The 11,759-nt window shown below is 38.8% G+C and overlaps 1 protein-coding gene across 1 annotated transcript; it reads right to left on the bottom strand.

Moving 5' to 3' along the window:
- Positions 1–1,213: 1,213 nt before the first annotated feature.
- Positions 1,214–5,083, bottom strand: LOC143266119 (uncharacterized). The gene has a single exon (XM_076541755.1). It carries the CDS (start codon positions 5,081–5,083, stop codon positions 1,214–1,216), a length of 3,870 nt encoding a protein of 1,289 aa, XP_076397870.1.
- Between the last annotated feature and the right edge of the window lie 6,676 nt (positions 5,084–11,759).

Genomic DNA, 11,759 nt, shown 5'->3' with positions numbered 1-11,759 from the left:
ACAATCATACAATCACAATCATACAATCACAATCATACAATCACAATCATACAATCACAATCATACAATCACAATCATACAATCACAATCATACAATCACAATCATACAATCACAATCATACAATTGCAATCAAACAATCACAATCATACGATCGCAATCATACAATCACAATCATACACTCACAATCATTCAATCACAATGATACAATCACAATCATACAATCATAATCATATAATCACACTCATAAAATTGCAGTCATACAATCGCAATCATACGATCACAATCATACAATCACAATCATACAATCACAATCATACAATCACAATCATACAAAAACAATCATACAATCTCAATCATACAATCTCAATCATACAATCACATTCATACAATCACAATCATACAATCACAATCATACAATCACAATCATACAATCACAATCATACAATCACAATCATACAATCACAATCATACAATCACAATCATACAATCACAATCATACAATCACAATCATACACTCACAATACTACAGTCACCATCATACAATCACAATTATACAATCACAATCATACAATCACAATCATACTGTAACGGAAAAATACCAGGATAGGGGGATTGATCGAAGAAAAAAAACTCTAATATTATACTTGGAAAGAAAAATCTCTTTATTCTTTAATATTTTAAATAAATAAAACTAAATAAAGTACGTTTAACAATTTACAAAATAGCGAAATATAAACTACGAAATTTATCGTGGTGCGAGACGAACTCAGAGTACTTATCGCGTCGATGCTACGAAAGGAATGATAATCCGCTACGCTCGCGAGGCCTCGATACCTGGGCCTCCCCACTCCTTCTCCCTCGTTATCGCGACTCGCGGCTTCGCTCGGCCGAGCGGCCCCGGTTCGCCTTCGAAAAGGCTTGCCGTGCTCGCGGACCTGAATATTTTTTGGAAAAGCGCTCACGCTTTTCCCCTTTGGTCTCCCGGGCCTAGATCGCTGTTTCCAGCGACCTTACCCGTGGGCCTGCGACAGGGTGCCAACCTTTCGGTCTTGCAACCCTATGCGCGAAGCCAGCGAGAATATTTAATTGCAACAAACGAAATGCAAAAAGAAAACATTGAACACGACTAAATAAACGGATAAAACGCCTCTCGCCCCTCTCGCACCACACCGCTGTTCAATGGAGCCGCAATATCCTCCACCTCGTACAAAATCACGGATTTTGTACTTCACTAACACTTAACAATTTGATGAGTTTATGTATCGGCCGCGTAAAATCGCCTCGTGATGTGTGGATCTTCGCCACTCTAACTACACCGTCGGATCCAGGATATGTCTGTATAATAGTCCCTCTTTTCCACTCGTTGCGTGGTGACTGTGTGTCCGCTATGAGTACTAGATCACCTCTGCCTAAAGTATTCCCTTCTCTCATCCACTTAGGTCGTCCGATGATAGACGGTAGGTACTCTCGTAACCAACGCCTCCAGAAGCAGTCAGCAAAGTGTTGAGCCAATTTCCACTGTTCTCTTAAGCATACGGTCTGCGTCTCATAATTTCCCAGCTTTATGCTTCCGGACGATGTTCCAATTAAAAAATGATTAGGAGTGAGAGCTTCGTGATCTCGCGGATCTACGGGCACATGTGTTAACGGTCGTGAGTTCACCGAATGCTCCACTTCGGTCAATAACGTGTACAGGACTTCTTCTGTAGGAGCTTGTTCGCGTAAAACCACGTGTAGCGCAGTTTTCACGGATCTAATTAGGCGTTCCCACGCCCCACCCATATGTGGTGCGTCCGGAGGAATGAATTTCCATTCTATTCGTTGTGTCAGCGCATATTCCCGTTGTTTCTCTTTATCTATTTCGGCGATAGCTTCTTTAAGTTCTTTACTAGCACCTCTAAAATTTGTGCCGTTGTCACTATATACCGTGACAGGAAGACCTCTGCGCGAAGCCAACCTCTGTAAAGCCATAATAGCGGAACTCGCGCTTAAGGTATGCGCTAACTCCAAATGAATAGCCCGCGTAGTGAGGCAGGTAAATAGAACACCCCAGCGTTTTTCCCTACGTCGACCAATTTTTACGAACATAGGACCAAAATAGTCAACTCCGCAGTGACTGAAGGGTCTCTGCCTGTACGCCAATCGTCCCTCCGGTAGGGTTGACATGATAGGAGCCTGAGGTTTAGCACGGTGCAAGCGACATACTAGGCATTTAGCGACCAACGAGCGTAAGATCTTTCTTAAACCTATTATGAAATAGGTTTGATGTAGTTCGTTGACGACAGCCGCATTATTTGCGTGATAGAAACGCCGATGGTAATCTGTTATAAGCAATTTAGTCGCTGGATGCTTGCCTTCGAGGATTATCGGGAAATTATTAAATTCGTCCTCATGAATCTTTGTTACTCGACCGGTTGCTCTTAAGATTCCGTGTTCATCGATATGAGGCCGCAAATTAGCTATCTTGCTAGTTTTCTTTAACTCTTTGTTACACCTGATAGCGGTCATTTCCTCATGAAAGCAATCAGCCTGAATTATGCGATACCAATATCGTTCAGCCGTGGAAATGCTTGTCACTGAGGGCAGTTCACGAGTTCGACCTTTCCAACGACTTATGACCGACTGTATGCGCCTGGCCACGATTAATAATCCTTGCCATCCAAGAAGTCGTAGCGCTAACGGAAAGGTAGGTAATTGGTACGACTCGGTAAAGTATACGAACGCTTTGCGCATTTCCATTTCGTCTATCGTTTTCTTCTTCACCTCATCGAGCGGTTTCTCCACCGGCCATTCACTTTCCGATTTCCGTAAAAATTCGGGCCCCAAGTTCCAAACGTTAGGTTCATCGGAAGCTCTGTTATTCCAACGTGTCGCGATATCCGCCGGGTTCTGGCTGGACGGAACCCAGCGCCACTCAGAGGTTTCGGAAATCTCGCCAATTTGCCCCAGACGATGAGCAACAAACACCTGACGCATTCGATGTTCTCCTCTTATCCATCTTAAAACAGTAACGGAATCGGACCACAAAAACCGTTGATGAAATTTAATATCAAGCTCTTCCGTAATAGTTTTAGCTAATCGTGCTGCAAGTAACGCAGCTTGCAATTCCAATCGTGGAACGGAGAGCGGTTTCAGAGGGGCTACTCTTGATTTGGCCATAATTAAATTTACGCTTGCTACAGAGCCTTCGGTAGCTATTCTAATGTATGCAACAGCAGCGTACGCCTCCAAACTTGCGTCACAGAACACATGGAGCTGTGCTGTTGCGAGATCGGAGGTTGTTGGTACTAAACAGCGCGGAATACGACTTTGATTTATCAATTGCAGCGTTCGCAACCACGCTAACCAACCGACATTTTCTTCATCTCTTAACGGATCATCCCAACCAATTCCACTACGCCAGATTTGCTGCATTAAAATTTTGGACTTTATCGTGAAGGGTACCAGAAATCCTAGCGGGTCAAAGATCGACATGATGACACGAAGATACTCGCGCTTCGTTGGTTTCCTGCTTCCGCGTATCACCTCCGCGGGAACTTTGTTCATGTCGATTTTGAATCCCAACTCATCTAATTTCGTGTCCCAATAGAGGCCTAACACCTTTTCTCCACCTCGGTCACAGAGCTTCAACTCTCCTTCGTCTTTTGCAGGTTCCCTACCAGCTGCCACCACTACAGTGGTATCGTTGCTTGCCCAGCCATGCATTTCGAAGTTGGCACGAGCATTTATTCTAGTGACATCTCGAACTAAATGTATTAAATCTCGTGCCGATTTCTGGCTAACTAAATAATCATCCATATAACTATTCATCGTAATACTCCTACACGCATCCGGATGTGAATGAGCATAATCTTCAGCGTTTTTATTCTTAATATATATCGCACTGGTCGGCGACGACTTGGCGCCAAAAATTAACGAAGACATAACGAAAATTTCCGGTTCTTTCTTACGATCATGTCCGCGCCACAAGAATCGTTGCGCGTCACGATCCTCTTTTCTAATTTTAACACGCAAAAACATATCCTTTATATCGGCCTTACACGCAACCGCATATTGTCGAAAACGCAATAGCACACCCGGCAGTGGTTTCAATAAATCTGGACCGGACTCAAGCTGGTCATTCAAGCTAATACCAGCAGTCTTAGCTGCGGCATCAAAAACTATTCTCAGCTTTCCTGGCTTATTAACGTTCTGCACTCCAAAATGTGGGAGGTACCAGACGCGTCTATTTTGCGTCTCCATTTCAACCTTTTCGGCATACCCATTGGAAAAAAATCGTTCCATTTCCTTATAATATAACGCAGCATATCCTGGATTCCGATCCAATTTTTTCTCTAACATAAATAACCTTTTCCTTGCAGTGGTAATACTGTCAATCTCTGGCACACCATTCGGGTTCCATAATAACCCTGTCTCCCACGCATTACCTATAAAATGGCTCGTATCCTTTAACGTAGCTAGAGCATGATCATGCCCAGTTTTAGGTTTTGTATCCACACGAACACCAAAATCATCTAACTGAAAATAAAGCTTAATTAACTTATCAAGTGTTACTGGGTTACCTCCATCTTCGGTACTTGAGTCGTCTTCTCCGCCTTTTAAACACGCGACCGAGGCTTTATCAGCTCCTGAATGCGTATTTACTATACCGTGTAAAGTCCAACCTAAAAGAGATCGTGATAGTGCAAGGTCGTAACCTTTCACTTCTTGTAACTCGCGGGTCACTATCAATGGCCAATTATCTTGTCCTAAAAGTAACTGAGGTCGAGCCTGCTTATAAGAGATCAGGTCCACTAGATTTGTTTTTCTAACGTGTTCCACAACATGATCGGGAAGAGATTGGCTGGGAAGGTTTAACTCCGGTACTGCTGTCATATGTTTGACCAAATAGGGAACAGACGAACCTCGGACTGAAACACTAACCTTTTCGCTGCTTGCGATGACTGCATCACGATCGTTTAGTCCCTTTAAAGCAATATTCACCTTCGTACCTCTTACCCCTATTGACCGTGTCAATTTTCTATCGATTAGAGTGATCGTCGATTCTTCATCGAGCAATGCATAAGTATCTGCTGCACCCATGGAGCTCGATACGCGTACAGGTATTATTTTTAGTAAGGTGTATGTCGCGTCCAGTCAAGTCTCCTTACTGGTACCAGCCGTCGAGGTCGTAGCTACCTGTGCCTGTGCCTTACTCGCGGCACTTTTGTTTCTTCCATCAGAATTTGAAGCTGACCTTATGACATGCAGGAGCTTATGATGTCGCGCATGGCATATTGCACACTTCTCAGCTCTGCAATTATCTCTGACATGACCAGTTTTTAGGCAATTAAAGCACAATCTCAATTTTCGCACTAATCGCCAGCGGAGTTCTACCGGTTCTCTCAAAAAACGCGTACAAACCGCAGAAGTATGGTTTAACTTCCGACAAAACGCGCAACCCGTCCGAAATTGACGCGAATCGACCACATTTTGTTGACCAACCGCATCATGCACTATCGTTAGCGAGGTAGAAGCCTTGGGGTAACGCGTTCTTTTTACAGATGCTCTACCACTAACTCCAGCAACTTGCACAGCTGATTCCAAATTAAGGAGGCCAGCTGATACAGCTAGTTCCGCCTCCCGGAACATGAAGTCAGCCAATTTTTCTAAATTCGTCTTCTCTACAGGCGTCTCCACCGCATATCTATTATATGCATATTTCAAGGCCGATGGTAGTTTGCTCGCCACACATTTTAGTAGATCGAAGCTATGTAGGTAACCGGTGAGATCTAGGGCCTTAAAGGCGGTGACAGCATTACTTAATTTCGAAGCGAACTGTGTAATGTTAATTTTTCCTGACTCTAAATGCGGTAACTCCTTTATTTGTGCCGACACTCTTTCAGCAACCACATATTTATTTCCAAAATGTAGCTCAAGTGTGCGCATAACCTCCTTCGCATTCCTCGTCGTAGCTAAAAGTACGCTCACAACTTCCCGAGCTTCGCCCTTTAAAGCTTCAAATAATCGAGCAATGTTTTCTCGCTCACTAAAACCGCCGAGATCCGATGTCAACTCATATGCTTCTTTAAAATGTAACCATTCAACCGGGTCACCGGAGAAGGTCGGTAAGCTTTTAGCGGAAGTTAGTCGATTAACGAGACGAGAACTCCCATCGCTCATCGAAGACTCACGTACGGCTACTAGGGTTTTTTCGATGGCCTCCGCTATTCGGACAGCCGGGTCAAGAGTAAATTGTGCACTGGTACTCGACCTCTCTTGCGTAGATGCGTTGGGAGGCAAAATTATTTCCTCTTCATCTATGGCAGCGGCAGTGTCAGACAGATCCCGTATAACTGCCAATTGAGCGTCTCTCGACGAATCATTAATGGTTTCTTGTCCATCTTCTACACGTAAGCTAGACGTATTTTGATCACTGGGGTTCCCGCTCGGTCCCGGAACAGGCGATTGCAAAATCGTGGAGGAAATTGCGGCGCGCGAAAGCTCAGGGACAGACGCCACTCTTTCTGTTCTGTCTACGCGAGCCCTTTTTCCTCTCGGAGCCCCCGACTTATCACCAGCGGCTGCGGGAGCCTTTTTCCTCTTATAAGTCATGATCCGTAATTATAATTAAGTCAATTCCAATACAACTTTAAACGAAAACGAATGCTCCCCTATCCTGTAATTCCTCGGAAATATGTCCCGGGTTTCGGCACCAAAAAATATTGTAACGGAAAAATACCAGGATAGGGGGATTGATCGAAGAAAAAAAACTCTAATATTATACTTGGAAAGAAAAATCTCTTTATTCTTTAATATTTTAAATAAATAAAACTAAATAAAGTACGTTTAACAATTTACAAAATAGCGAAATATAAACTACGAAATTTATCGTGGTGCGAGACGAACTCAGAGTACTTATCGCGTCGATGCTACGAAAGGAATGATAATCCGCTACGCTCGCGAGGCCTCGATACCTGGGCCTCCCCACTCCTTCTCCCTCGTTATCGCGACTCGCGGCTTCGCTCGGCCGAGCGGCCCCGGTTCGCCTTCGAAAAGGCTTGCCGTGCTCGCGGACCTGAATATTTTTTGGAAAAGCGCTCACGCTTTTCCCCTTTGGTCTCCCGGGCCTAGATCGCTGTTTCCAGCGACCTTACCCGTGGGCCTGCGACAGGGTGCCAACCTTTCGGTCTTGCAACCCTATGCGCGAAGCCAGCGAGAATATTTAATTGCAACAAACGAAATGCAAAAAGAAAACATTGAACACGACTAAATAAACGGATAAAACGCCTCTCGCCCCTCTCGCACCACACCGCTGTTCAATGGAGCCGCAATACATACAATCACAATCATACAAAAACAATCATACAACCACAATCATACAATCACAATCATACAATCATAATCATACAATCACAATCATACAATCATAATCATATAATCACACTCATAAAATTGCAGTCATACAATCGCAATCATACGATCACAATCATACAATCACAATCATACAATCATAATCATATAATCACACTCATAAAATTGCAGTCATACAATCGCAATCATACGATCACAATCATACAATCACAATCATACAATCACAATCATGCAAAAACAATCATACAATCACAATCATACAATCACAATCATACAATCACATTCATACAATCACAATCATACAATCACAATCATACAATCACAATCATACAATCACAATCATACACTCACAATACTACAGTCACCATCATACAATCACAATTATACAATCACAATCATACAATCACAATCATACAATCACAATCATACAAAAACAATCATACAACCACAATCATACAATCACAATCATACAATCATAATCATACAATCACAATCATACAATCATAATCATATAATCACACTCATAAAATTGCAGTCATACAATCGCAATCATACGATCACAATCATACAATCACAATCATACAATCAGAATCATACAAAAACAATCATACAATCACAATCATACAATCACAATCATACAATCACATTCATACAATCAGAATCATACAATCACAATCATACAATTGCAATCAAACAATCACAGTCATACACTCACAATCATTCAATCACAATGATACAATCACAATCATACATTCACAATCATACAATCACAATCATACAATCACAATCATAAAATCACAATCATACAATCACAATAATACAGTCACCATCATACAATCGCAATCATAAAATCGCAATCATACAATTACAATCACCCAAATACAATCATACAATCACAATCATACAATCACAATCATACAATCACAATCATACAATCACAATCATACAATCACAATCATACAATCACAATAATACAGTCACCAGCATACAATTACAATCATACAATCACAATCATAGAATCACAATCATAGAATCACAATCATACGGTCACAATCATACGATCGCAATCACACAATCACAATCATAAAATCGCAATCATACAATTACAATCTCCCAAACACAATCATAGAATCACAATCATACAATCACAATCATACAATCACAATCATACAATCACAATGATACAATCACAATCATACAATCACAATCATACAATCACAGTCATACAATCACAATCATACAATCACAATAATACATTCACCATCATACAATCGCAATCATAAAATCGCAATCATACAATTACAATCTCCCAAGTACAATCATACAATCACAATCATACAATCACAATCATACAATCACAATCATACAATCACAGTCATACAATCACAATCATACAATCACAATCATACAATCACAATCATACAATAACAATCATACAGTCATAATAATACAATCACAATCATACAATCACAATCATACCATCACAATCATACAATCACAATCATACAATCACAATCGTACAATCACAATCATACAATCACAATCATACAATCACAATCATACAATCACAATCATACAATCACAATCATACAATCACAATCATACAATCACAATCATACAATCACAATCATGCAATCACAATCATACAATTGCAATCAAACAATCACAGTCATACACTCACAATCATTCAATCACAATGATACAATCACAATCATACAAAAACAATCATACAGTCATAATAATACAATCACAATCATACAATCACAATCATAACATCACAATCATACAATCGCAATCATATAATCACAATCATGCAATCACAATCATACAATTACAATCATACAATCACAATCATAGAATCACAATCATAGAATCACAATCATACGATCACAATCATACGATCGCAATCACACAATCACAATCATAAAATCGCAATCATACAATTACAATCTCCCAAACACAATCATAGAATCACAATCATACAATCACAATCATACGATCACAATCATACAATCACAATCATACAATCACAGTCGTACAATCACAATCATACAATCACAATCATACAATCACAATCATACAATCACAATCATACAATAACAATCATACAGTCATAATAATACAATCACAATCATACAATCACAATCATACCATCACAATCATACAATCACAATCATACAATCACAATCGTACAATCACAATCATACAATCACAATCATACAATCACAATCATACAATCACAATCATACAATCACAATCATACAATCACAATCATACAATCACAATCATACAATCACAATCATGCAATCACAATCATACAATTGCAATCAAACAATCACAGTCATACACTCACAATCATTCAATCACAATGATACAATCACAATCATACAAAAACAATCATACAGTCATAATAATACAATCACAATCATACAATCACAATCATAACATCACAATCATACAATCACAATCATATAATCACAATCATGCAATCACAATCATACAATTACAATCATACAATCACAATCATAGAATCACAATCATAGAATCACAATCATACGATCACAATCATACGATCGCAATCACACAATCACAATCATAAAATCGCAATCATACAATTACAATCTCCCAAACACAATCATAGAATCACAATCATACAATCACAATCATACACTCACAATACTACAGTCACCATCATACAATCACAATTATACAATCACAATCATACAATCACAATCATACAATCACTATCATACAAAAACAATCATACAACCACAATCATACAATCACAATCATACAATCATAATCATACAATCACAATCATACAATCATAATCATATAATCACACTCATAAAATTGCAGTCATACAATCGCAATCATACGATCACAATCATACAATCACAATCATACAATCATAATCATATAATCACACTCATAAAATTGCAGTCATACAATCGCCATCATACGATCGCAATCATACAATCACAATCATACAATCACAATCATACAAAAACAATCATACAATCACAATCATACAATCACAATCATACAATCACATTCATACAATCACAATCATACAATCACAATCATACAATCACAATCATACAATCACAATCATACAATCACAATCATACACTCACAATACTACAGTCACCATCATACAATCACAATTATACAATCACATTCATACAATCACAATCATACAATCACAATCATACAATTGCAATCAAACAATCACAGTCATACACTCACAATCATTCAATCACAATGATACAATCACAATCATACATTCACAATCATACAATCACAATCATACAATCACAATCATAAAATCACAATCATACAATCACAATAATACAGTCACCATCATACAATCGCAATCATAAAATCGCAATCATACAATTACAATCTCCCAAATACAATCATACAATCACAATCATACAATCACAATCATACAATCACAATCATACAATCACAATCATACAATCACAATCATACAATCACAATCATACAATCACAATCATACAATCACAATCATACAATCACAGTCATACAATCACAATCATACAATCACAATAATACAGTCACCATCATACAATCTCAATCATAAAATCGCAATCATACAATTACAATCTCCCAAGTACCATCATACAATCACAATCATACAATCACAATCATACAATCACAATCATACAATCACAATCATACAATCACAATCATCCAATCACAATCATACAATCACAATCATACAATTGCAATCAAACAATCACAGTCATACACTCACAATCATTCAATCACAATGATACAATCACAATCATACAAAAACAATCATACAGTCATAATAATACAATCACAATCATACAATCACAATCATAACATCACAATCATACAATCACAATCATATAATCACAATCATGCAATCACAATCATACAATCACAGTCATACGATCACAATCATACAATCACAATCATACAATCGCAATCAAACAATCACAATCACACGATCGCAATCATACAATCACAATCATACACTCACAATCATTCAATCACAATCATACAATCACAATCATACAATCACAATCATACAATCACAATCATACACTCACCATCATACAATCACAATCATACAATCACAATCATACAATCACAATCATACAATCACAATCATACAATCACAATCATACAAAAACAATCATACAATCACAATCATACAATCGCAATCATACAAGCACAATCATACAATCACAATCATACAATCATAATCATATAATCACACTCATAAAATTGCAATCATACAATCGCAATCATACAATTACAATCACATAAATACAATCATACAATCACAATCATACAATCACAATCATAATATGACAATCATACAATCACAATCATACAATCACAATCATAC

Source organism: Megachile rotundata, unplaced genomic scaffold, assembly GCF_050947335.1.
Source record: "Megachile rotundata isolate GNS110a unplaced genomic scaffold, iyMegRotu1 scaffold0022, whole genome shotgun sequence".
Lineage (NCBI taxonomy): Eukaryota > Metazoa > Arthropoda > Insecta > Hymenoptera > Megachilidae > Megachile > Megachile rotundata.
This window is presented reverse-complemented; position numbering and strand designations above follow the sequence as displayed.